Source organism: Pipistrellus hanaki (genome assembly GCF_964339955.1).
Source record: "Pipistrellus hanaki genome assembly, chromosome: 1".
NCBI lineage: Eukaryota > Metazoa > Chordata > Mammalia > Chiroptera > Vespertilionidae > Pipistrellus > Pipistrellus hanaki.
The window spans coordinates 138,623,358-138,651,130 of NC_140503.1; the positions used below are offsets into that span (position 1 = coordinate 138,623,358).

General features: G+C 37.0%; 1 protein-coding gene across 16 annotated transcripts in view; it reads right to left on the reverse strand.

Moving 5' to 3' along the window:
• ZMYND11 (zinc finger MYND-type containing 11) overlaps positions 1-27,773 on the reverse strand; it is a 106,049-nt gene that overhangs the window by 57,348 nt on the left and 20,928 nt on the right. For 12 of the 16 annotated variants that reach the window (XM_084872498.1, XM_084872491.1, XM_084872502.1 and 9 more), the window contains exon 2: positions 23,957-24,091. The exons of 3 other annotated variants lie outside the window; for them this stretch is intronic. In XM_084872498.1, the coding sequence (XP_084728624.1) occupies positions 23,957-24,072 (116 nt within the window). In that variant the 5' untranslated portion in view covers positions 24,073-24,091. Of the gene's footprint in view, positions 1-10,952; positions 11,069-23,956; positions 24,092-27,773 lie in introns of those variants that run through there. One more of the 16 variants, XM_084872504.1, reaches the window with a different exon arrangement.

Here is a 27,773-nt window from a genome sequence, read left to right on the forward strand (position 1 = left end):
TACATGAAAAGTTTTTCAACATCACAAATCATCAGGAAAATGCAAATCAAAACCACAATATTACCTCATACCTATTCAAACATCTATCATAAAAAAGACAAGACATTAAGTCTTATAAAGAATGTGGAGAAAAGGGAGCTCTTCTTCACTGTTATATGGGAATGCAAACTGGTACAGCCACTATGGAAACAGTATGGAGGATCCTCAAAAAATTAAAAATAGAACTACCATATGATGCAGCAATTCCACTTCCAGGTATCATCAAAAGAGAGAGAGAGAGAGAGAGAGAGAGAGAGAGAGAGAGAGAGAAAACTAATTTAAAAAGAGACATGCACCCCATGTTCATTGTGACACTACTTACAAAAGCCAATGTAAGAAAACAACAGAAGTGTCCACTGATTGGTAAATGAATAAAGAAAATGTAGTGTCTGTATAATGGAACATTACTCATCCATAAAAATGAAGGAAATCTTGCCATTTGCAACCATATGGATGACCTAAAGGGAATTATAATAAGTTAGACAGAGAAAGACAAATACTACATTCTCACTTATACATATGTGGAATCTTGAGGAAGGGAGTGGAAAAGGAAGGAAAGAAAAAAACTGAAGCTCAAAGACATAGAGAAAAGATTGGTGGTTGCCAGAGGTAGGGAGAGTAAAAGAGGTGAAACAATTGAAGAGTGTCAAAAGATACAAATTATCGGCTATAAAGTAACTCATATGGATGTAAGGTACAGCATGGTGACTACAGCTAATAATCCCATATTGCATATTTCAAAGTTGGTAAGAGAATAGATTAATACAAAAGATCAGAATATCTAGAAGTAGGTCTAAATATACCAGGATCTAAATGCAAAAGGTAAGCATTATAAAGGGAAATGTAGATGTAAGTGGCTCCAGGGCAGGCAGCAACATGGTATATGGCAGGAAGCTTGGGGGCCATGGCTGACTGACCTCTGAGTGCCTCACACCATGTTCTGGGAGCTACGCAAGTGCCAGGAATATTTGAAGTTTGGAAGAGTTTAGTAAAAGGGGAGTCAGGAAAGACAATAAAAATGTATATAGAAATTTTCTTAAAAAAAGGAAAATGTAACAATATTTAGCAGGTGATAGTGGAATAATTAAATGTCAATCTGGATAAAAATAATTCATATCTACATCATTTAAATTTTGAATGATTAAATATTTAAATGTAACAGAAAGAATTAGGACAAAATATTTATTAGCTATTTGGGGGGGAAATTATAAATTATAACAATGGAAGAAACAAGTAAAAGACAGATTTAAACACAAAATTAAGATTACAAATTCTAAGAATAAGAAAATTAAAACAGGGAATAATTAGCAAAAAGACATATCAAAAGATAAAAAACATACTATCAACACAGCTGATCTGTCAGAAGTTCATGTGCGTGATCTATGCTATGAATCCAAACCTTATATGAGCAATGTAAGATGTTTGGTTTAATATTTATTGTGACAGAAATGACCAATCGTGTTAAGTAGTGACTAAACTTGAGGAATTCCTATTTTCCCCCTACTCTTCTATTCTTTTGGAAAATATATTGATTCTCACCTATTTTTTTAAAAAAGAACTGAGCTGGAGTGCTCTAGATGTTAATGAAGAGTAATTAATGTTCTCTTCCTGAGCACCGCAGGCTAAATATGTCTTAGTGAATCACAAATAAATTCTAAAGAACTAAGTGATTTATGTGATAAACCTTGAACATAGCGAAAGATGCCAATCCATTATTTCTCTTCTAAGATCATCAAGTACTCACCATGTTTACTTCAAGTGAAAATACTTGTATGCTAATAAATCAGGTTATTGTCACTCCATAGTTCATTCTCTCTCTCTCTCTCTCTTTCTATCTCTCTCTCTCTCTCTCTCTCTTTTCTTTTTCTTTCTTTTTTTTTTTAAACAGGCTGCTTATCCATCAAATAAAGAGGCAAAAATAGCAATTCGTATTTGAGATGCATTTACAGTGACCATCTAATCTATTTTAATTTCACTTAGCATAAATGATGAATAGTATGCAAATGTCTAATACTGAAATGTTACACTTAATGTCTCTGAACTTTTTCAGTAACATTTAATTTTCTCTCATTCCATCCATTTCCTTTCCTGTAATTCTCTTCCCCACATTTCCCCCAGGACACCACTTCCCAACTGCTGCTGAGCACTGAAGTGTATCCAAGCAACAGACTGCAAAATCCTAATTTGTTTAATCTCTCCTGAGATAACTGAGCATGTTCCAAGACCAAAAATATAGAGCTAATAGTGACAACCATTACAGATTTAACATTTTTACAAAAGTAAGAAATCTCATGAGCCATAATTTCCTAAAAGTAATTATCTACCATTAACCCTTATAATAATGATTCATTCTCAGAATTATGTATTACCATTGTTTGAAGAACATTCTGGGAGGTGAGCAAATCAACGAGACACTGTTAAGTATGAGCATGTCCTAGGGGAGAAGAAACCAACACAAAATGTACTGATATGTTTTCTACTAACTAGAAAACATACGAACACTGTACTGTCCTCTTGTCAATACAAGTATAATAGCTTCACACTATCATGAAGTCCAGAGGCATTCATTGTGATGGAAATACAACAAACTTAAGTGTTTTCTGAATGATTTGGATAAGGTTAGTACTGCCCCATAATTTCAGAGTATACTTCAAGTTTCATGTTTCAATTTCCTTTGTAATTTGGGGGGGGGGGGGGGGGGGGGGGGAGACAAGCAATGGCAGAGTAGCATTTTGGCATACTTTTCTTATGTAACTGTAATGTTCTCACTAAAACTGCCTGAAACCTCAGCCTAACTACTCAGACACAGAAGTAGACAGACACTGCCATCTAACATGAGCTTGAACAAATATAAAGTGGTTAACTTTATTAAAATCCTAGGAATAAATTTCTTTCTGGTTTTAGAACTATTACAAATAGCTATATTTCAACTCAGCAATTAATTCCTTTGTACATTATTATGCAAGTGAGGCTTCCCTTTGTTATTACCTACTAGAAAACGGAAAGCCAGATTTGTAGCATCCTTAGCAAGAATGCTGCTAAGAACTTTATTCCTGACTCGATTTTATGTCCTATACTTTCTTTTCTCTTTTCCCCTACTTCTCATCCCCTTCTAAGATATATTACCTTACTCTACTTACTTACATTTTTTTCTAATTGTCCTTAAAATATTTTTGGAACAAATGAAGGTCTAATAAAATATACTGTGTCCATTTGATAAACATATATGAATACAATGTACCATACATATAAACAATTAAATCCCGTCCACCTTTCATCTTTGCTGAACTGTCTGTTCTACATGTTGTACCAGTATAACTATTGGTAGTGCCCCTTCACTCTTATCCCAGTTACAGGTATTCTTACATTGTATATTTATTTGAATATACATCACCTACATGTGTACATGAAAACACAGTGTAGCTTTTATCCTTAACAGTCCCAAGTGGAAACATTCCAAATGTCCCTTGGCAGATAAATGAATTTTAAAAACTGTTGTATATCCATATGATGCAATACTACCTAGCAACGAAAAGGAATAAACTATAATATATTCAGCAAATGAATCTTAAGACATGATGACTAAGAAAAGCTAATCATTAAAAAGATATATGATTCCATTTATATAAAATTCTAAACAAGTAGAACTAATCATTGTGACGGAAAGCAAATTAGTGATTTCCTACTTTATAGATACAAGGATGATTTAATATATACAAATCAATAAACGTGATACACCATAAAATTCATGTTCAATCTCAATAGATGCAAAAAAAAAAAGCCTTCGACAATATTCAACACCCTTTCAGGATAAAAAATAAAATCAATAAAGTGGATATAGAAAGAAACTACTTCACCACACATAAACCATGTATGAAAAACTCACAGTGAAAAACATACTTAAAGATAATAAGCTCAGAAAAAAAGGCAACTTTTGCCATAACCGGTGTGGCTCAGTGGCTAGAGCATCGGCCTAGGGACTTAAGGGTCCCGGGTTTGATCCTGGTCAAGAGCTTGTACCTTGGTTGCAAGCACATCCCCAGTAGGGAGTGTACAGGGGACAGCTAATCGATGCTTCTCTCTCATTGATGTTTCAAACTCTCTTTCCCTTCCTCTCTGTAAAAAAATCTCTGTAAAAAAAAAAGAAAAGAAAAGAAAAGAAAAAAGACAGCTTTCACCACCCCTATTAAACACAACATTAGAAGTTCTAGCCAGAGCAATTAGGCAAGAAAATGATATAAAAGGCATCCCAATTGGAGAAGTAGTAAAATTGTCTTTGCAAATGATATTATCATATATGTGGAAAATTCTAAAGACTTCACAAAAAAAACTATAGTAACTAATAAGTGGAGCCATCAAAGTAGTACGATAGAGTCAATACACAAAAATCAGTTCCATCTTTATAGATGAACAATCAACAATCTAAAAAGAAATTTAAATAATTTCATTTGCAATAGCATCAAAGAATACAAAACACTTGAATTAAAAAGATGAAAATGTATAAAATCAAAACTATAGAACGTAAAAACAATCTTGAAAAAAGAAAAAGAAAACTTGGAGGATGCCACTTCCTAACTTCAAAACTTACGACAAAGCCACAGTAATCAAAACTAAGTGGTAATGGCCTCAAGACAAATATGTAGAAGAATGGAATGGAACAGAGATCCCAGAAATAAAACCTCACATATACATACATTGAAATGATTTTTGACAAGGGTGCCAAGACCACTCAATGGGGAACAGTCTTTTCAACAAATGGTGCTGGGTGTCTGGCCAGTATGGATCAATGGTTGCACCAAGAGGTCACAGTTGGATTCCCAGTAAGAGCACACATGCGGGTTGCAGGCTCCATCCCCAATAGGAGGCAACTGATAAATGATTCTCTCTCATCATTTATGTTTCTATCTCTCTCTCCCTTCTCTGAACTTAGTAAAAATATATTTTTTAAAAATAAAGCAAACTTAGAATTTATTTTTTAAAATGGTGCAGGGAAAACTGGATATCTAAGAGCAGTGGAGGAGGATCCAAGATGGCTGCTCAGGTAGACACCTAACCGCAGCAGCACACAACAATTTCAATGGAATACAACTAAAATGTAGAGTGGACATTGCCCAGAGCTACAGGTAGTCGACTGACTGAAAATTCTACAACAAGAAGGAAAGAGAAAACCAGAAGGAAAATCAGAGGAGCTGAGAAAAGCCTAAGGTACGGAGACATGCTGCGCATGCGCGCGTGGAGAGGACGCAGCGGAGAGGAGGAGAAGGCTGGGTGCCTGCCTGGCGTTCTCTAGCAGGAAGGATATAAAAACCCCGGCCTGGACTGAACCCCCGAACCGGCAGCGCTGAGCCCCAGTTATGGGCCAGACCCTGACGACCCAGGCTCCGGCAGGGGGAGACAGGGCTGTGAGGCGGAATCCCAGGGGAGCGGCGAAAAGCAGGGCCCCGGAGTCGCGCACATTGCACGCAGAGGACAGAATGTTGACTCTGATGCTGTATTGCCCAGGCGGGAAGAAATAAAATTTCCGGTGGTGCTGAGCCCCACTCCCGACTGCCCTGAACTCCAGCTCTAGGCCAATCCCTGGGGACCCAGGCTCAAGCAGAGGGAGGTGGGGCTGTGAGGTGGAGTCCTGGGGGAGCGGCGAAAAGCGGAGCCCCCGGAGTCGCGCACATTGCGTGCAGAGGGCAGTCTGTTGACTCTGATGCTAGACCCTCCTAGCGGGAAGGAGAAAAAAAGCTCCAGAGCAGGAGCCCCTGCCGGACACCGGCCAGCCAGGCGCCAGCAAGGAGCAGGGCAACGGGGCCCCCAGGAGGGGGTGCCCCCGAGCCTTCGACCGCTGAGCGCAGGCAATGGAGCCGAGGCCGGGGGCTGCTTCCTGGGCGGTGGTGCTGACCCCGGCAACAGGCTGAAGCAGCGCAGGAGCCCGCGGAGAACAAAGGGGTGCCACAGGCCAACCTGCTGAGCTTCCAGGACAAGGAGGAAGAAACCGAAGAAGTGCTCAATGTGAAGAAATCAAGGGAGAACAAAAGATAGTAAAATTACTTAAGAAAGAATACAAAGAAGATCTTGAAAAATCAAAGACTAAGTCAGAACTCAACTCAGCAGCCAACATTGCAATATAAATGCGTTTTTAAAATAAATAAGTAAAAGAAAAGGACAGAATGTTGGAACGGCAGCGGCCAGGCCAAGAGTGGCCAGGCACAAGGCAGTGGCAGCCGGGCCTGGAGCAGCAACAGCCAGGCCCCAGAGAAGCAGCAGCCAGAACCAGAGCAGTAACAGCCAGGACTGGAGCAGCCAGACCTGGGGCAGTGGCAGCCAGGCCTGAAGCGGAGGCGGCCAAGCCCAGGGTGGCCAGTCCAGGAGCACCCAGACCCGAAGAAGCCAGGCCCAGAGCAGCCGGGTCGGGAGCAGCCAGACCCAGAACAGCAGTAGCCAAGCCCGGAGCATCCAGGCCGGAAGCGGCCAGGCTCGGAGCAGCCGGGCCCGGGGCAGCCGGACCCAGAGCAGCCGGGTCAGGTGCGGCCAGGCCCGAAGCAGTAGCTGCCAGGCTGGGAGCGGCCAGGCCCGGAGCGGCCAGGCCCGGAGCAGCCGGCCCAGAGCAGCCGTGTCGGGTGCGGCCAAACCCGGAGCAGCAGCTGCCAGGCAGGGAGCGGCCAGGCACGGAGCAGCCGGGTCGGGTGCGGCCAGGCACGGAGCGGCCGGGTCGGATGCGGCCAGGCCCGGAGCAGCGGCAGCCAGGCTGGGAACGGCCAGGCCCGGAGCAGCCGGGTCGTGTGCAGCCAGGCCCGGAGCAGCGGCTGCCAGGCTGGGAGCGGCCAGGCCCGGAGCGGCCAGGCCCGGAGCAGCCGGGCCCAGAGCAGCCGGGCCCAGAGCAGCCGGGCCCAGAGCAGCCGGGTTGGGTGTGGCCAGGCCCGGAGCAACCAGGCCCGGAACAGCTCACTCCTCACCTGCCCCCGCCCCAAGGCTGCCTCTCAGACATGGCTGGAAACTTTTGCGGGAACTTGAGGGTCTGCTGAATCAAGTGATGAAGGCTTAGATCTGGATATGTTGAGTTAGTATAGCGCTGGGGTGTTGATCTGTGAGTGCCTTGTGCGGGGCCTGGATGAGGTTGGTTGACCTATTTGGAAGTGTCTTTTGTGTGAAGTGTATCTTTGGGCATGTGGAAGTATTACTGATATGAGAAAATGCTAAGTAACTGATTTAGTATCTGAAAAGGGATTTACTATCGGGGAAAGGGAGGGAGGAAGAGACTGAACATAAACTGTGCACCTATGAATGAGGACAATGGGGGAGGGGAAGGGAGTGGAGGGTGGGGGGGAACCTGGTGGAGGGGGGAAGAAATGAGGAACCTTTGTAATAATATGAACAATAAAGATTGATTTAAAAAAAAAAAAATAAGAGCAGTGATAGTTAGACCCTTACCTAATATACAAAAATAACACAAAATTGATTAAAAAAAAAAAAAAAAAAAAAAAAAAAAACCTAAATGTCAGACCTAACACAATAAAACTCTTAGAAAAGACTAAAGCTCACAACATAGGATTTGGCAATGATTTCTTGGATATGACATCAAAGGCACAGGCAAAAGAAAAACAGACAAATAGGACTTTGGAAATTAAAATTTTTGTATAGGAGACACTAGTCACGTAGTCAAAAAGCAATCTTAAGTGGGAAAAAATATTTGCAAATCATCTATTTGATAAGGGATTATTGTCCAGAATATATAGAGAACTCCCAAAACTCAACAATGAACAACCCAATTATGCAAAGGACTTGTATAGACATTTCTCCAAAGAAGATACATAAAAGGCAAATAAACACATGAAAATATACTCACCATCACTATTAAGGTAATGCAAATCAAAACTAAAGTGAGATACCACCTCCCACCCATTAGGATGGCTGCTATCAAAGTAACAGAAAACAGTGTTGATGAGGATAATGAGCAATTGGAACCTTTGTGCAATGTTGAAAAGGTAAAATGGCACAGTGTGGAAAATAATATGGTGACTCCTGAACAAATTAAAAATAGAATTGCCATATGATCCAGCAATTCCACTTCTGGGGATTGACCCAAAAGGATTGAAAACAGGGTCTCAAAGAGATACTTGTACACCATGTTCATAGCAGCATTATTCACAATAGCTAAAAATGGGGAGTAACTGAAGTGTCTACTGACAGATAAATTGGTAAGCAAAATGTGGTACATATGCGAAGCAAAGAAAATTCTGGAATATGCCACAATTTTTAATTAGGCCTCAATGGATAAACCTTGAGGACATTATGCTAAGTGAAATAAGCTAGTCACAAGAAGACTAATACTATACAATTCCACTTCTATGTGGTGCTTAGTCAATAAAGACAGAAAGTAGAATGGTGGTTGTGGTTGCCAGGGGCAGAGTGGGCGGTTATTGTTTAATAGGTAATGAGTTTCAGTTTTACAAGACTAAAAACGCCCTGGAGATGAATGGTGGTCATGGCTGCACAATTAAATTAATTTAGCATCAATGAGGCTGTGCACTTAATCCAGGTTAAAATGTTAAGTTTCATGCTGTGCATTTTACTATTTAAAAAAAGAAAGTAATAATGATCTGCCACTAGGTGCTTTACAGATGGATAGGTATACAACAACTATTTTATCTTTAAATTGTGTTGAACACAAATTAATAAACTTCAAAACCTAAATAGCATCTCTGTGAACACTTCATCAATGAATTTATTTAAAAATTTACAATATACTCTGAAGAACTAGGTTCTTCCTAATTCTAATACTCATTAGACACATAATTTACTCAAACAGCCTCAAATTCTTCACCTATAAAATGGTGGTAATTTTAATGTTAGAGAGTTGCTGCTACGGTGAAATGAGATAATATGGAAGTACCATGTAGAAAACAAGAGTCAAAGTGTGCAAGGATACAAATTCATTAAATATCAAAAGAAAACATTTAATGGTTAAAAGCTTGAACTAACACATCAGACAGCTCTATATTTGGCTAAAAACCTGTGTGGCCTTAGGTAATTTATTTCACCTCTCCAAGCTTTATCATCTTGGATCAGGAAAATGAAGATGGTAACAATAGACCTGAGGGAGTTGATGTAAATTAAATGAGTTAAGTCATGTAAAGCACAGTGCTTGTCACAAAATAACTACTCCGTGTTCTCAAACAGCTCCTTCAGTTAATGCAACTGATTATTAAGAAACCTTTTCTCCATGCCTTGTCCCAGTTTCACGCTAAGATCCAAAGATAGGAAAGATGGATGCCCTGCCCTTGAGAAGTTTATAACCAGCAAAGGAAGCAGAAATATTTTTTTATAATTTGCAAGAGACTGTGATGAATAATAAAATTGAATTTTATACATAGTAATATATGGGCAGAAAACAACGGTACTGAGATTGATTGTAGTGAGAAATGAATCAGTATATCAAAGGAGATATTTGAGTTGGATCTTAAAAGGGTGTGTTTATTATAAAGGAAGAATACAAAATAAATCATAGAGCACTCAGGTAATTGGTAAATGGGCAGACAAGGGGCATGAAAAGGAAAAAAGAAAATGTGAGGACCTAATAGTGAAGGGCTCTGCACAAATGCATGTACACTTTATGCTCAATGGGGAAATCAAGAGGATTTTAAGAACACAAAACTAAAATCTAGAAAAATAGCTGATAAAATGTGAGGCTTCAGTTGATTTAAAGGTGTCAGGAACAACTTCCTAGGAGATTTGAATTAAAAAAGGAGCCTGCCTGACAGATGGGTCCAGGAGGACAGGCATCCCAGGCAGTGTGGAAACAGGAGAGCCCAGTGCATGCAGAGTGCAGCACCTTGAGTGGGAAGCAGCAGGAGAATCCAGAAGAGAAAGGCAAGTCAATGACACCTGGATAGGAATCTGGCCTTCATGGGCAATAGAAAAAGGCTTTTATAGTGGATCAGTTGATAAGATGGTGTTTTGAAAAATATCTCTGACACGAATGACAGGGCGAAAAACAGACTAGCAAGACCAGGAAGCTGGAAGTCCAATTAGAAACCTGCAGCCACTGAAGAGGCAGGAAAACCCAGGCCAAGAGAGGGAAGAGTAGGCAAACTCAAGAGACATGTAAGAGGATTATTCAATGTACCTGGGGAGGAAAAATTAGTCCGTTTTACTTTCACCATTTCAAACACATTCCCTTCTTGCTACAGATAAAAAGTAAAGCTGGTACACAGCCTCTCCTAGTCTGGCAATTGCACTTTCATCCCCTTTTCCGTAAAACCCTAGTCTTTTGCTTCGACTCTCTGCCTCACCAAACCCCATCCAACTTCCAAGGACTAATTCCCACACTGATCCCATTCAAATCTATGCCTTGTCTGTATGTTTCCTTCACAAATCTGCAGAGAAATGTCAAACATAAAAATAGCTACACAACAAACTAAACCAAAAGGAGTGTCACAAGAATATGGCATACTGAAAACACACACACACACACACACACGCAAAAAAAAAAAATTCACTGTGGAATTGTGAATTATGGTCATTCAGAATCAGTTCTTTTACATAAGGCTATTATGTAAAATAAAATGGTAATGGTAACAATGGTAGTGTACCTGCCAATCGGCGACCATAAAAAGATATGTATAAAATCCATGCAGACTGAAGTGAGAATGTACTTCATAATGCTGTGAAGAATTCTTAGGATTATATATATAGCATATTAACTGGTACTTTTTAAAAACTAATTTATTCCCAAAGAAGTAATTTAGACAATGGCCATTTTCTTCCTCTGGAGTAAATAAAATCTAATGAAGGAACAGAAACTGACAGAGACAAAGCAAAATTATAACTTTAGTAAACAGCTCCTAGAAACTGTGGGTTTCATAAGATTAAATCATAATAAATAAATAATGGGTACCTGGTTGGAACCTACACAGAGGACTTACAGTTTGGGCTTATGTCTGTCTGTAGCGACAGGAAGAACTCCAGGAGAACTCAGAAATCTCAATGCCAAACATGTCACAAGAGGTCAGAGGTCACATTTTCTAATTGGGTTTTGACCCTAAAGTAAGCAATACATGAAATTAATAGATGCCCTAATCTGAACCATTAACTTGAACGGGGCTAATCTACTGATCCAATGTTAGTCTAATCATACTAGTCACAAATGTGATCACCTCTAGAAGTAAAATCAAAGTTACTCAAAACAGAAAAAAAAACACAAAGGTTCAATTGCTTTTTGCAACCACTGACAAAAAAAATGAAATGACCTCTTCCAATGACAAAAAATGAGCCAATAATGCTGGTAGAGATAATATAAAATCCATTCTTATTTCAATGTCTGTCTTTAAATAACCTTATAACTAGTACAAATACTTATGAAACTCAAATACCATATTATAATTATCCAAATTAGATGTTAATAGTTTGTTTGAATTAAAGAGAAAAGTAAATGATGTATGTAACTTATTTTTATTGTATATTAAAATATACGTAATGTTTAGAAAAGTATAACAACACGACAATGAGTTAAAAATCATATTGGGAATCTTAGGGATCGAAAGTAAATTACATTTTTGTTTCTGATTTTGTTATATGATGCTTATCTTTTTGCTCCTTTGTTTAAAAACTGTAAAACAAAGGCTAATATCATGATTTTAAGTATGAAAATGTGCTATGAATATTTGCTTTATATAAATGCTAAGTAATCAAATATTTCAAACCTTTAATTTCACAATGCCTATCAAAACATCATAAAATTGATGAATTCCTATCTGCTAATTATAACTTAGCATTTACAGACTTTTAAATTGCTCTTACAAAAAATAAGCCTATGCTTATCTTCATCTAAACTATTATACTGGGTCTTTCTTATGATAAAATGACTCGTTTGTTTCCATTTTGATAATTAAACACCACAGAACATCCTTCAGTTTCTAAGAATGTAAAATTTTTTTACTGAGATGGAAATTTTCGCTTATTTAGCTCCAAAACGAAGACATTTAATTTTATACTAATGAAGACATCTATGTAATTTTATATTATCAGTAAATCAACTTACAAAAACAAGCCTTTAGGCCATGGCTGGGTGGCTCAGTTGGTTGAACTGTCATCCCATACACCAAAAGGTTGTGGGTTTGATTCCCATCAGGGCACATACCCAAGTTAAGGGTTTGATTCCTAGTGTCAGGTTATGTACCAGAGGCAACTGACTGATGTTTCTCTCTTCCTTGCTCTCTTTAAATAAAAAAAAAGCATATCTTTAGGTGAGAGTTAAAAAGAAAAGTTTTTAAATCAAAGGGACAACTTACCCATAACTAAATGTCAAACTTAATCCCATATATGTATTTTGATTTCAGACCAACTCTTCTGTAAAATTTTCCATTCCCAAAGAGAAGTTGTTAAAGAAGTTTCTCTTCGTTATAATTTAAATACCGTATTTTCCAGCATATAAGATGACCCCCTAATTTTACAGTTAAAACATAGGTTTAAGCCCATATTCGCTGTATAAGACTACCCCCCACTTCCGAGGCAACACCAGTTCTTTTTTTAATTAAATTTTTAAAGACAACCCCCGATTTTCGGTTGACTTTTTTTCGTTTCAAAAGTCGTCTTATACGCCGGAAAATACGGTATTTGAAATATTCAAATCTCAAAAGTAATTCTCTAATTTATAGTACTTTTCTACCATTTTTTAACAAAACACCAGCAGGATTTTTAAAAGAAAATGGTAAAAAGGACTCAAAACTTTTTATTAAAGAGGTGTTATACCCTGGCCAGTGTTTCTCAATAGTTAGAGCATCCACCCAAGCACCAAAGGATTGAGGGTTGGATTCCCAGTAAAGGACCAGTACTTGGATTGCAGGCTCAATCCCAGGCCCCAGTTGGGGTTTATGTGGGAGGTAACCATTGATGTGTCTCTCTCACATCAATGTTTCCCTTTCTCTCCCTTCTCCCTTTCTCTCCCTCCCTAAAAAATTTCAAAGGAAAAAAAATACATTCAAGTGAGGATTAACAAACACAAACAACAAAAAGAGATATAGTGAAGCCCAATAGGAAACTACAGCTCTAAGCCCTAAAGTTAGATATTATCTGATTAGGTGGAGGAAACATTTGCAACAGAAAAATTATATTTTGTTACGAAGTTAAGGAAATTATTATCAGTCCCCAATTGTTCAAATAATTTTGAGGATCTGAGGCTTTAACTCATGGAATTTCTTTGTAAATGACTATTTCTTGTTAATCCTCACCAGAGGCTATTTTTTCCATTGAATTTTAGAAAAACTGGAAGGGAGGGGGAAAGACAGAGAAAAAAAAGAGAGAGGAAAACATAGATGTGAGAGAAACACATCACACCAGTGCAAGCCTGAAACCAAGGTACAGTCCCTTGACTAGAAAATAACTGGAGACCCTTCAAGTCCTCAGGTCAACGCTTTAAGCACTGAGTCAAACCGGCTAGGGCTCTTTGTAAATTTCAACATGAATCTTGGTATTTTAACTGTCCTGTGTTTGAAGATAATATTGCTATAGACTCTGATGTGTTTAGTGTTATATACAAACATGAAGAATGTTTCTTGGATTTGCTTTTGCCAATAAGTAACTTTTATGGTTTTTAGCTCTGCTTTTAGTGCCTTTAACAACCATCTTATCATTTCTTTTAAGAAAAATCACAAGACTGATGTGAACTGGGAAGACAGTGAAGGTAGGTAGCATAGTTTTTAATCTCTCCCAAATCTGTAAATAAAAGTGGTTGTTTTGTTAAAAATAAGCAAAAACCCTATCCTTAGATAATATGAACAACAGAATTAAGAGGTGAAAAAATCCTCTCATGAATCCCAAAATTTGAGCTGGTGAGGGTAAATCTCCAAGAACTATAATCCCAATTAGTATTGACACCTATATAGGGGCACAACAAGAGTATTTAATGAAAGAGTATAACGAATAAAAGAAGCAACAGATAGTCATTAGAAAGTACAGTGGGCCAGCCGAGACCAGTTTGGCTCAATGGATAGAGCGTCGGCTTGGGGACTGACGGGTCCCGGGTTCGATTCCGATCAAGGGCATGTACCTTCGTTGCGGGCATATCCCGGGTAGGGGGTGTGCAAGAGGCAGCTGATCATGACTCTCTCTCATCGATATTTCTAACTCTCTGTCTCTCTCCCTTCCTCTCTGTACAAAATCAATAAAATATATTTAAAAAAATAAAAATAAAAATAAAAAAAGAAAGTACAGTGGGCCAAATTTGAGAATAGCAGTTAAAACCAGATAGGGTTTTATACACTCCCATTTGCAGGGGAATCATGGTAATTCATGAATTCATGGTAGTGTCTAAGGGGCTGGAGCATAATGGGCCCTATGAACATTCAAACATAATCAGCCAAAGCTGCCTTCCAAGCAAGAATGGGCCCCATATTATAAAGTAATTGTGAGCAATAATGGTAGAAATATCAAACACTACTAGCTCAGGTAAAAAAAGATCTTCAATGTAAGGATAATGGGAACAAAATAAAGGCGTAGTTCCAGAAAAACAGCAGTGGAAAACAAAGTGAAGAAGAAGCAGGAAATCATTTGATTGACCATAAAAATTTAAAAAAAGAGAACTTTATAGCCATAAATCTCAAAAAACTATTCTAACCACCTTTCTCTGATACAAGTTCAGAAAAATTTATTTCACATCAAAATGACCAGCATGAAAACTGACTAAAGGAGCAGAATAACATCCCTACAATGAAAGCAGGTCCGAGAGATGTGCCAGCAAGACAGATGAAAACTATAACTACTATTCTAATCATGAAAAAAGACACGAAAATTATGCAAGATATAGAGGAAATATACATTAAAATTAGAAAAACTCAGAAATGAGTTAAACATTAAAAGTAAATTTTTAAAATTACTTCAGCTGTGAAATCTAAATTAGAAGATATACAAGATTGAGCCGAAACCGGTTTGGCTCAGTGGATAAAGCGTTGGCCTGCAGACTGAAAGGTTCCAGGCTCGATTCTGGTCACAGGCATGTACCTTGGTTGTGGGCACATCCCCATTAGGGGGTGTGCAGGAAGCAGCTGATCGATGTTTCTCTCTCATCGATGTTTCTAACTATCTATCCCTCTCTCTTCCTCTCTGTTAAAACTCAATAAAATATATTTTTTACAAAAGATACACAAGATTGAATATACAGCAGAAAAATGTCATAACTAGAAGCTGCAAAGGAAGAAAATGTTGTTAATTGTAAAATGTTAATTGCAGCTTTACCCATAATTACCAGAACTTGAAAGGAACCATGATATACTTCAAGGTAGAAGGATAAATAAACTGAAGTCCATCTATACAATTGAATATTATTCAGCACTGAAAAGAAATGAGTGATCAAGCCATAAAAAAACATAGAGAAAACCCTAAATGCACATCCTATATAATAAAAGGCTAATATGCAAATCGACCGAACGGCGGAACTATAGGTCACTATGACGTGCTCTGACCACCAGGGGCAGACACTCAATGCAGAAGCTGCCCCTTGGTGGTCAGTTCACTCCCAAAGGGGGAGCGCCATTCAGTCAGAAGCCAGGCTCATGGCAGACGAGCACAATGGCGGTGACGGGAGCATCTCCCGTTCCAAGGCAGTGCTAAGGATATCCGACTCCAGGGATCAGGCCTAAGCCATCAGTCGGACATTCCCCAAGGGCTCCCAGGCTATGAGTGGGCACAGGCTGGGCTAAGGGACTCCCCCTGAGTACACAAATCTCATGCACCAGACCTCTAGTTACTAAGTAAAAAAAAAAAATCTGAAAAGGCTACAACCTATATGACTTCAACTCTATAATATTCTGGAAAGGAAAAACAATGGAAATAGTAAAATATCAAAGGATGCTAGAGATTGGGAGTGGAAGATGAATAGATGTAACACAGGATTTTTAGGATAATGATTATTCCCTGTGATACTATAATGGTGGGTAAATGTTGTTATACATTTGTCCAAACCCACAGAATGTACACCACCAAGAGTAAACCTTAACATAAAACTATGGACTTTGGGTGATGATGTGTCAGTATAGTTCATCCTTTGTAAAAAAAAAAAAAAAAAAAAAAAAAGTACTGTCTGGTGAGGATGCTAGTAGTAAGGGAAGCTATGTATGTGTGGAGGTAGGGAATATATGGGAAACCTCTATATTTTCTCAATTTCGTTGTAAGCCTAAAACTGCTCTTTAACAAATAGTCTAAAAGATGAGAGAAGAAAAAAAAACTCAATAGAAAATTACAAATATAAAAGATGAAAAAAGAAGATCCAATGCAGTATAAGAGAAAGTCCCAATTAAAAAATACTAAATAAGTGTGTATGTAATAAAACTTTATGATATATACATAATTTTTAAGTGCATAAGTTTTCAAGATTTCAAAGTATACATTAATGGGACACTTTGTACCCAAGAAAAACAACCTAGAATATCAACATTGAGGCATATAAATAAAATTATTAGACTTCAAAAAAAAGAAAAAAAAAATCTTTGGCAGGGAAGGTAGGAGGGGGGAAGGAGAAGGGGGAGAAGAGATCAGGCAAATGACTTGCATGCATGTATATAAGCATAACTAAAGGACTCAAACAGTAGGGGGGATGGAACATATGCTGGGGGAGGGGGAGGGCCGGGGAGAGGTCAATGGGGGGGGAAAGAACACATAAGTAATATTTTCAACTATAAAGTATTTAAGTTTTAAAATGTAGATACCATGCTAATGATATAAGAGATAAAACTAGAAATTGATTTGGGAATATGTAAGAAAAGTGAAAACTGAGATTGAAGGCTACTCTGAGGGAAAGGGATCAGAGTACATCAAGTGGAAAGATAAAATGGAGCCCTGGAAGGAGACACTAAAAGAACAATCATTGCAGCTGGAAAATAACTCAGAACATTAGCACAAATAGAATCAAAAACAGCCAAGCAAGATTATTTACTAGAAGTGAAGTTTGAGGAAAGAATACTGCATTTACCTACCTTATAGAAATGTCTATAGACTTATAAGTACAAGATATTAAGGAAAAAGCAATGTTGTACTTAAAATGACAACAATAGATGATTTCCAATAAGGAGTCACTAAGAAATGTGTGATGTCATGTTGCTTATATTTATATCAATCTCATATATCAGGGAGGGAAATTCCTTTTTTCCCCCTTTTTACAATTCTTCAATAATTAATTACTTCCAATGCTTTCTTTCCTTCTCCATGAAGTGATACCTACTTTAATCATCCAGAAGATCTCTCTTTTAAACCTCAGGCATGTCCTTATGCCTATATTTGGAATTCAACAAGTCGGTTTGTTCAGGAAAGAACCCCAACCTCATAGAACATGGCAAGAACAAGACTCGAAAAGAGATTATTAAAGAAGCAGATTAGTTTGTCACGGGCGCCAGAAATAGGCAATAAGATTCAGCAGCTCAGAGCAAGAAAATTTATTACTCATAGTACATCAAACATCAGAGGCAATAGCATGGCACTACTGGCTCCCCTAAATCCAAGTTTCCTGGGGTAATGCAGCGGACCAAATGTCAGCTACATGTGCAATGGGTTTAACTACAGTTGAGAACCTAGGGTAAAGGCTCTGCACTTTTACAGTATGCAGTAAACTAACCACTCTCTTGCCTCCACAGAATAATTACAGTAGTCACAATGTGTCTCCCTAATCTGCTTAACTGCCTATAAGACTAGCTATAGAAGCTATTCAAGGTCAGAGCACAGATAGGCATTGAACAAAGTCACTATAACCAAAATGTGCAAGTACTTAGGGTCCATAGCAGACTGCCTCTGCCAACAAACTGGAATTCAGTATACTTATTAAGCATTTATAAACTATATCGATTTTGTTTAAAAGAAAAAGAAGAGGAGGAGGAGGAGGAGGAGGAGGAGGAAAAATAATCTACAACTAGCCCTGCCGGTGTGTCTCAATGGTTACAGCATTGACCCATAAACCAAAAGGTTGCAGGTTTTTTCTGGTCAAGTGCACATAGTTGGGTTGCAGGTTCAATCCTGGGCCCAGTCTGGGCATATGCTGGAGGCAACAATTGATGGGTCTCTCTCACATTAGTATTTTTCTCCCTCCTCCATTCCATTCTCTTAAAAAATTTTTTGAAAAAATATTCTTGGGTGAGTATTAACAACAAAAAAGTTAATATTAGATAGTCTGCCAATATGGAAAACAGTATGAAGGCTCCTCAAAAAATCAAAATAGAATTAGCATATGATCCAACAATTTCAATTTTGCATATTTATCCAAGGGAAATAAAATTACTATATCAAAAAGATATCTGCTCCCCTTATTCATAGCACCATTATTAATAACAGAAACATGGAAACAACCTGAGTGTCCAAAGACTGGATAAAAAGGATATATGGAATTATTATTCAGCCATTTAAAAAAAAGAAAATTCTATTATTTTGTGACAATGTAAATGGATCTCGAGGGCAGTATGCTAAGCGAAATAAATTGAGGGGAGGAAGGAGATAAATACTGTGCAACCTCATATGTGGAATCTATAAAAACCAAACTCATAGAGATATACAGAGAACAGATTAATGGTTGTCAGAGGCAGGGTTTGGGGGCTGACAAAAGGCACAAACTTCTAGCATAAGGTAATTTCTGTGGAGTAATAAACAGCATAGTAACTATCTATCTATATAAAAGCCTAAGTGACTGGCTGACCAGCCAACTGGCCATTAGCTATGACGCGCACTAACCACCGGGGGGAAGATGCTCAACGCAGGAGCTGCCAAGCTGCTGTGACTTGGAAGCTGCAGTTCTCCAGAACCAGAGAGGGGGGAGCCTTATTCCAGGGTGCATCAACGAGAACCACCCTCGCACAATCTGGGACCCCTCGAGAAATGTTGGAGCGCTGCTTTTGGCCCTATCCCCACAGGCCAGCTGAAGGGCCCCACCAGTGTATGGATCTGTGCACCAGGCCTCTAGTTATTAATAATACTGTACTGTATATTTCAAAAATTGCTATGAGAATAAGTTAAAACAAAGAAAAAATATAACTATATGAAATGATGCATGATAACTGAACTTATTGAGGTGATGATTTTGCAATATAAACATATAACAAATCATTATGTTGTACAATTTAAACTAACACAGTGTGGATTATATCTCAATGAAAATGGGGGAAAAGAATGTACTAGAGAAATGAACTTTAAATACCAACATAGGGCTAGTGATAAGCATAAAATAGATACTTATAGAAAACTAAATGGTGGTTATTAGGAAGAAAGTATATTATGTAATTGCTATATTCTCTGATAGTTTAGAATCAGTACAACTGATTCTAAGAAGCAATTCATATGGTTTCCATGAAACTATTATAATTTGTTATAATGTTGTTATAATCAAAAGCTTAGTATATAATGTTGGATAAAACGAGTGATTATTACATGATATTTCAAAATGTTATCATTCATGTCCTTAAGAATATGACTCTTACTGTGTAAGAAAGGACATAAAGATTTTAGTTAAGAGTTAAGTAAAACCCAACAGACATAAAATCAAGTGGAAAATAACAATATGAATTCATGAAGATAGTTCATGAGATAGTTTTTTTCTTTTATAATTATACTTATTTCCAAAACTCTGTCCATTAGATTCCTAAAGAGACTGACTTAGCATTAATGAGCACAATGAGGGCCAGAAAGTGCTCTTGAAATAAGCTCCAACTGGTCAAAGACGGAAAATTTTGAGCATCAATAAAGATTACATCAGAAATGGACTGAAATATATCAAATGCATAAATTCCAAATAACTCTTTAAAAAAATTAATTGGTTACCATTAGAGAATACGATGTTGAAAACTGGTAAAGAAAGGAAGACAATCCATTATTCTATTTTTAAAAAAATATATTTTATTGGTTTTTTACAGAGGAAGGGAGAGAGATAGAGAGCTAGAAACGTCGATGAGAGAGAAACATCGACCAGCTGCCTCCTGCACACCCCCCACCAGGGATGTGCCCGCAACCAACGTACATGCCCTTGACCGGAATTGAACCCAGGACCCTACAGTCCACAGACCGACGCTCTACCGCTGAGCCAAACTGGTTTCGGCCCATTATAATATGTAATTGTATATTCTCGGATAGTTTTTACAATATGAATCAAAAAGTGAGTAATGGGACGCTTACGTCCTTAAGTAGAAGTATTCCATTTTAAAAATAGGAAGAATAAAATTAGACTACCATCATTTTTCAATCCTTAATTCTTTGTATCAAAGCTACTAACTTCACATATGAGAAACAACAGGCATTAAGGCCTCTTGAGAGGAAAGTAAAATTCCCTCCCCCAATTTTTTAGATAAATATCAATTTCCATGTAATTCAGAGGAATGAGAAAAAGGTTAAAATCCACCCCAGAGATGCAATAAGCAAAAGTCAGACTATAGGAAACCAAATAGCAAATGAATCAGTTTCTTCAATAAATAAATTGCAAAGAAAAACAAAAAAGATGAGCAAGAAACCAATAGATTAAAAGTGGCTTAAAAGTCATACGAAACCTAAACAAAACAAGAACTAAAAAATAAAAAAATAAAATAAATAAATAAAACACTATACATATGTAAATTGCAGTGTTTCAGGTATGCCAAGCTTCAATATATTATGAAGAGCCATGACCTCAAAGCCTAAAACTTTTGAAGTTATGCAGCTTTTATTTTTATAATGGAGTCACTCACTAATCATAATACAGAATGAAACATAATATCTACATATGCATTCTATTACTTTACTAAAGCCTTCAGTAATTTAAGATTATTTGTAAAGATTAAGATACCTATGTGTTCAGAATTTGCTATAAAGCAGAGCAACTTAATTTAAAATTAGTCTAATGTTGGAAAAGTATCTAAATTTAGCATACAGAATAGGAATATTAGGCTTTAAATCAAAAGACTTGACTTCCTGTCATGGTCCAATGTTTCTTCCTAACTTACCTTGGCAAGTATAATGATAATGAGCAAGTCAAGGCATTAGGCTAGGCCAGTGGTAGGCAAACTGTGGCTCACAAGCCACATGTAGCTCTTTGGCCCCTTGAGTGTGTCTCTTCCACAAAATACCACGTGCGAGTGTGCAGTATAGTGTGATTGAAACTTTGTGGCCCATGCGCAGAAGTTGCTTTTTGGCTCTCAAAAGAAATTTCAATAGTTGTACTGTTGATATTTGGCTCTGTTAACTAATGAGTTTGCTGACCACTGGGCTAGCCAGTTAGCTAGATAGTTCCTTCCTGGGGCTGATGGTCTGAAAGGGAGGTAATTTCACAAGTGATTAATGTTATTAAAAAAAAAAAAAAAAAGTACAGCATGCTATGAAGCATGCCCCCCTAATAAAAAGAAAAACAAATGAAATGAAGCAGAAAAACACTGGGAACCCCTGTTAAACACTTACCCTCTGGTTTATTTAAGTACTTTTCACCTTTGGATAAGTGTAATAAAACAATGACTATATGATAGGTAAATTAACCCTACCTAATAGAGGGAATATGCTAATTGACCATCACGCTCTCACAAAGATGTGGCACCACAGCCAATAAGGAGGGAATATGCTAATTGACTGCCACACCCTCAAAGATGGCAGCGCCCACAGCCACAAGATGACAGCGCCCAAGTGGCAGGCGTGTGGCAAGGCCAGGTCCACCCCCAGGCTAGTCCAGCCGCTCTGCATACCTGCTCCGGAATCCCCCAGTCCCCTCAGCCCCCTAGCTTACCAGGATCGGCCTGAGGTACAGGCAAGCCTTGGATGGCGGCTGCACAGCCACCCAGGCTGCCCAAGGTTCAGGTAACCAGGGCCTGCCGAGGCTTGCGCTGCCGGCAGTGGCAGCAGCAGAGGTGTGATGGGGGCATCGCCTTCCCAACTGCTGGGTCACCTCCCATCCCTGAGGGCTCCCGGACTGTGAGAGGGGCAGGCTGGGATGAGGGGGCTGGGGGATTTTCATGCACCGGGCCTCTAGTTTACTTGTATTTATCTTAAGATCTATGGACCTTAAGATATGAGGAAAAATAAGCCTTGTCATCCCTAACACTGTACCGATGAAGGAGCAAAGAAAATGTTTATCAACAATCCATAATGCAAAATGAGACAAGGTGTACAATTCTGTTAACAACCCTTGTATCTTTTTTATTATAATTTAACATGTGTACATATGTATGGACACACAGATTTTATGATCATCCAAAGACACCTGCATCCACTTCAGTAGGATTAGTTCTCTGACTTCCAGATCAGCAGGTTGGTATAGCCCAGTGGTTGGCAAACTCATTAGTCAACAGAGCCAAATATCAACAGTACAATAACTGAAATTTATTTTGAGAGCCGAAAACCGACTTCTGTGCATGGGCCATGAAATTTCAATTGCGCTGTACGTGCAGTATTTTGTGGAAGAGCCACACTCAAGGGGCCAAAGAGCCGCATGTGGTTCATGGCCACAGTTTGCCGACCACTAGTATAGCCTAACAGCAATGTTGAAGGCCAAACTGTGTACATCTCACACTGGGAGATTCCCACAGATTCCTAGAGGCCGTCCTTCTAAAGCTTTTAGAGAAAGATGGCATGGCTTAAAAAGAATAGCCTGAAAAAATAGTTGTCAGCCTTAAATGACTTCAATTTTAAAAATTAAATCCAAAGAATAGTATTTCATTTCTACTTTCTTCTATAAGCAATCTTGATATACATAAACTACATGTTTGTTTTTTTAATAAAAAATTCCCAATTATGGGAAAATACTTTCAGCTTTTAATTCTTTGAGATGTTTTTAAAAATGTTTTTATACCAATATTATTTCACTGTAACTTGCATTTAGTTTCCATGCCTCAAATTAGTTGCTTTATTTAAAAACATAAAGTACTGTAAATTTAATTATTATATGCTACTTATTTTTATTTTTATTTTCCATAAAGGTGTTACCCACCTTTTTTCTTCCATTAGCCTATAGGAGTTAAGACTTATACATAGGAAACTTTAAAATATTCAAAGTGTGAATACAGATAGAGAACAATATATAACATCACCTTCTCCTGTTGCTTCTCTTTCAGCTAACCTTTATAATCTTCTCCACCAGAATGTAGGTAAGAGACAAAAATATATGGTACTCACTTTTGTTGCTTATTAATAAAGGCCAACATAATTAATTAAATGAGCTTTTATATAAATCATGTTTTCCCTTTTTTACAGATAACGTCTAAAAATGTGTGGGAGGAATAAGTATGAAAAAATTCTAACTTACCAAAAACATATTTAAACATTTAAAAAAAAAAATTTAGCTTCGTTCCTTTAAAAATACCCAGGAAAACAAATATAATAAAATCAAGTTCTATTTGAAAACTCATAACTAATATTTAACATGAAAATTGAATATTCATAAAGCAGTCTGATTTTTTTTCTATACTGAATGTTGGTCTATCAAGATAAATAATAGCATTGGAAACTAGAGGGAAAAGAACTTTCTCTTTATAACTAAGATCTATTTACTATATTTTTAAACTATAGAATAATATTGTTAGACATTCAAATAAAATATTAAATATTCTTGGTTAGTGAGCTATAAACTAAAAACATGTTATTTACTATAGGTACCATGCTTATCCTTTATGAAAATCAATAATGAACAGTTTTTAGATAGTTTAAATAAAAATGATTTATTAAAAGCCCTTTTAACAAAAAACATATAAAGACTTGTTTCAAGAGTTAAATTTTTGATAACTAAAGTAATATTACAAATAGTGAATAATAACATTTATAAAACCTCTAAACACAAGTTGCTTGTGTATGTTTCTGTATTTGTTTTTCTAACAACTATATACTCCTGTAAGGCAAAAAGTGACTAGTACTTTGTAATATATGTTATCATAATAAACAAGTATTTTTGGATTTTTTATCCCAAAGTCTTATATGAAATTTTACAGAGATATTTTTGTTTAAATTTACTTACTTTGTAATACGGTCAATGTTGGCAATTTGCTTCTGGTTCCGTATAATCTCAATGGCTGCCCAAAGATGCTGGATAGCTTTTGTATCCGCCTGTCGTCTTTTTGTTAAACGTGCCATGACCTGTTAACTGCTTTAGCTGTAGGAACATACAAAAATATAAGGACAAAAAGCATGGATTACAAAATGAATTATAATTAACACTATCAACACCTCTTGAATACTGCTGATTATACTAACATAGTATGTAATGTGACCAACTTTTTATTTTCTACAATACACATCATCAATTACTTTTATAAAAATTATTATTCACTTCATTACTTAATAAACAATGAAATTTTAAGACCCAAAAATTAAAAAACATCATCCTAATGACAAATGGTCACCTTATTCCAATATATCAAAATATGCATATTTAAATTTTATTTTAAAATAAAAATATTACAACATAAAATTTCATTTTTTGACATTACATTGTGCCTCATCTTACAGATTGATACAAAATGAAATTTAAATACCCTAATTCTTTGGTTCTACAGTTTATTATACTCATGGTTTAAATTTTCAATTTTATATAGTCTTATTGATAAATGAAAACAACATTCTCTTTCTTTAAAGTAAAACCATAAACAGAGAATATAAGGTAGTTATTTCTGGCTCAGGTGTGAAAGGCTGGGGCAGATACACAAATGTTCATATGCTTGGATTAGTGTTGGTTGTTCATTACATTATTTGGAAACAACATTGCTATTTTACTCAAACTTTAGTATTCTGAGAGAACTAAGGAAAATGGCCACTAATATATCCTGGCAAGATTTGGGGGGAGGAGGGGGGCAGTGGGGAGAGAATGGGGTTGCAGCCTGAATGCCTGAGCTATTACCACAAAAGAGGCATCCCTAGACTCTCAGCAGGGCATAAAGGGACCTGTTTACCTTTGCTTTTAAAAAATGATTGGCTGTTTAAAGCAAAGATAAAAATAACTGTTATGATTAGATTTATAATGTATTTAGACATAAAACAGGTTACAATACCATCACAAACGGGGAAGAGATAATAATAATTACCATCATGTAAATTCTTACACTTTATGTGAAGTGGTTTTAGAGTAATTCAAAGGAGACTATGGTAAATTGAGGACACATATTATAATTCCTAGAGCAAGTACTAAAGAATACAAACAGGCCGAAACTGGTTTGGCTCAGTGGATAGAGCATGGGTCTGAGGACTGAAGGGTCCCAGGTTCAATTCTGGACAAGGGCATGTACATTGGTTAAGGGCACATCCCCGGTAGGGGGTGTGCAGGAGGCATCTGGTCGATGTTTCTAGCTCTCTATCCCTCTCCCTTCCTTCCATAAAAAATCAGTAAGATACATATTTTTTTTAAAATAATACAAACAGGAACAATTAACTTTAATTCAACTTATAAAATGTTTTTTTCAAAATATGTGTAAAATTAAGAATAACTTATTTGAAACTACAGGAAATATGTAACAGCAAAGTTAACACTGAAGAAACAGTACCTAAATAAATAATTTTATATAACATAATCTAACAACCAAAAGAATACAATGAGGGAAAGTAGTAGAAACTCTAAAAGTGATGTCAATTCCTACAAATAGTTAAAATCAAGACTAAAGAATTAAGCAATGCTAAGCTTCAGGAAAACAGATATAAAGTGAAAACCAAAGAATTCTGGGATCTACCTGAACTAACTTACACAGATAAATACATATGGCCTGTTAATGAGGATACATCATAAGGAAGATGCTCATAGTTTTAGGAGCCCAAGAGAACGTTGCAAACCAAATAAGGTGAAAACAATTAATACCTGAACCATATAATAGTACCAAAAACAATATGACCCAGTAGAGCAAGGTCCCTTTAACATACAATTGCTGAAATACTCCTTTTTTAATTAAATCTAAAATAATTCATTCATTTAACTCATCTGTATGCTCTGGGAATACAGCAACAGCAAAACAGACAAATCTTTCTATCATATATAAATATAATTTGAAATTCAGGTGTACATCAATAAAAAGAAAACCTCAGAAAATGAGTTCCTTATATCCTATGTACACAGTCATTTTAAGTCTTCATTAATGTGGCAAACCAAACTTTCAGTCCATCTTTCCTTAATGTATATTACATTACTACAAAACTTAACTCAAAATTCCTAAATACGTCCAAAAACTTCACAACTTTATCCCTTTGCTTAATAGTTCTACCTAGAATGTTTAACCCTGCCTCTTTATTATTAAAATTTTCCTTCCTTTTAGAAGTTACTCTAATGCAATTGTTCCTGACCAACTGAATCAAACTCAATTCTCGTATGTATTATAGTGTAATTTGTTTATGCAGCTCTTCAAATTTATTGAATGTACAAAATTATAAATTCCTCCCCAAAGAATCCATTAAAGTAAGAAAGACTATATATACTGTTTATTTTTTCATCTGTCTTTAAAGGTGCCTAGCATAATTATAAACATGATAAACTTTTAGTATGAAATTAAGTTTTTCCAACTATGCTATACAAATAACAAAGTCCCAGAGTAAGCCTTCATTTAAGTTAGATCAAAGATTAAAACACCAAAAATAAAGATGAGAAGACTTATAGAGGTATTTAATACAGTCCTCAATGACAGTGTCCCCTCAGAAGGAGTACTTCCTTCGGGCAATAATTCTCAAGAGGCCTACATTTCAAAAAATAAAAATACAAAACTCAAAACTTCCAGTAAAGTTTTTCCATTTTCTTTTATTGTAGTAAAATACAACAAATGTAAAACTCCCATCATAACTATTTATTCAATCCTCGCCTGAGGATATGTTTACCAATTTTAGAGAGAGAGGTAGGGAGAGAGAGAAGGGAGAAACATGACTTGGTTGCCTCCCATATGTGCCTTGTCTCGGAAGCAAACCTGTAATTTTGGTGCACAGGACAATACTCCAACTGAGACACGCAGCTGAAGTGCCATCATAACCATTTTTAAATGTATAATTCAGTGGTATTAAATATTTCACACTGTTGTACAACCATCACCACCATCCATCCCCATATAACTCATTTCCTCTTGTGAATTTGAAACTTTATTCTGTGATACAATGAATAACTATTGGTTCTCCCCTCCCGTCTTCCCTTGGCAACCACCATTCTTTCTGAATCTATGACTTTTCTACTATAAGTACCTCTCAGAAGTGGGTTAGTACAGTGGTTGGCAAACTCATTAGTCAACAGAGCCAATATCAACAGTACAATGATTGAAATTTCTTTTGAGAGCCAAATATTTTCAACTTAAACTTCTAACACCACTTCTTCAAAGTAGACTTGCCCAGGCCATGGTATTTTGTGGAAGAGCCACACTCAAGGGGCCAAAGAGCCACATGTGGCTCACAAGCCACAGTTTGCTGACTACAGTCCTAGGGCAATGGAAACTAAGAAGAAAATAAACAAATGGGACTACATCAAAATTAAAAGCTTCTGCACAACAAAAGAAACCATCAAGGAGACAACAAGAAAGTCCACTGCATGGGAGAATATATTTGCCAATGTTATTTCTGATAGGGGTTTAATCTCCAAAATGTATAGGGAACTCATACAACTTAACAAATAAAAGATAAACAAGCCAATCAAAAAATGGGCAAAGGACCTAGACACCTTTTGAAAGAGAACATACAGAAGGCCAAGATACATATGAAAACGTGCTCAAATTCACTAATCATCCGAGAGATGCAAATCAAAACAACAATGAGGTACCATCTCACACCTATCATAATGGCAACCATCAACAAATCAGGAGAAACCAAGATGGCAGCATAAA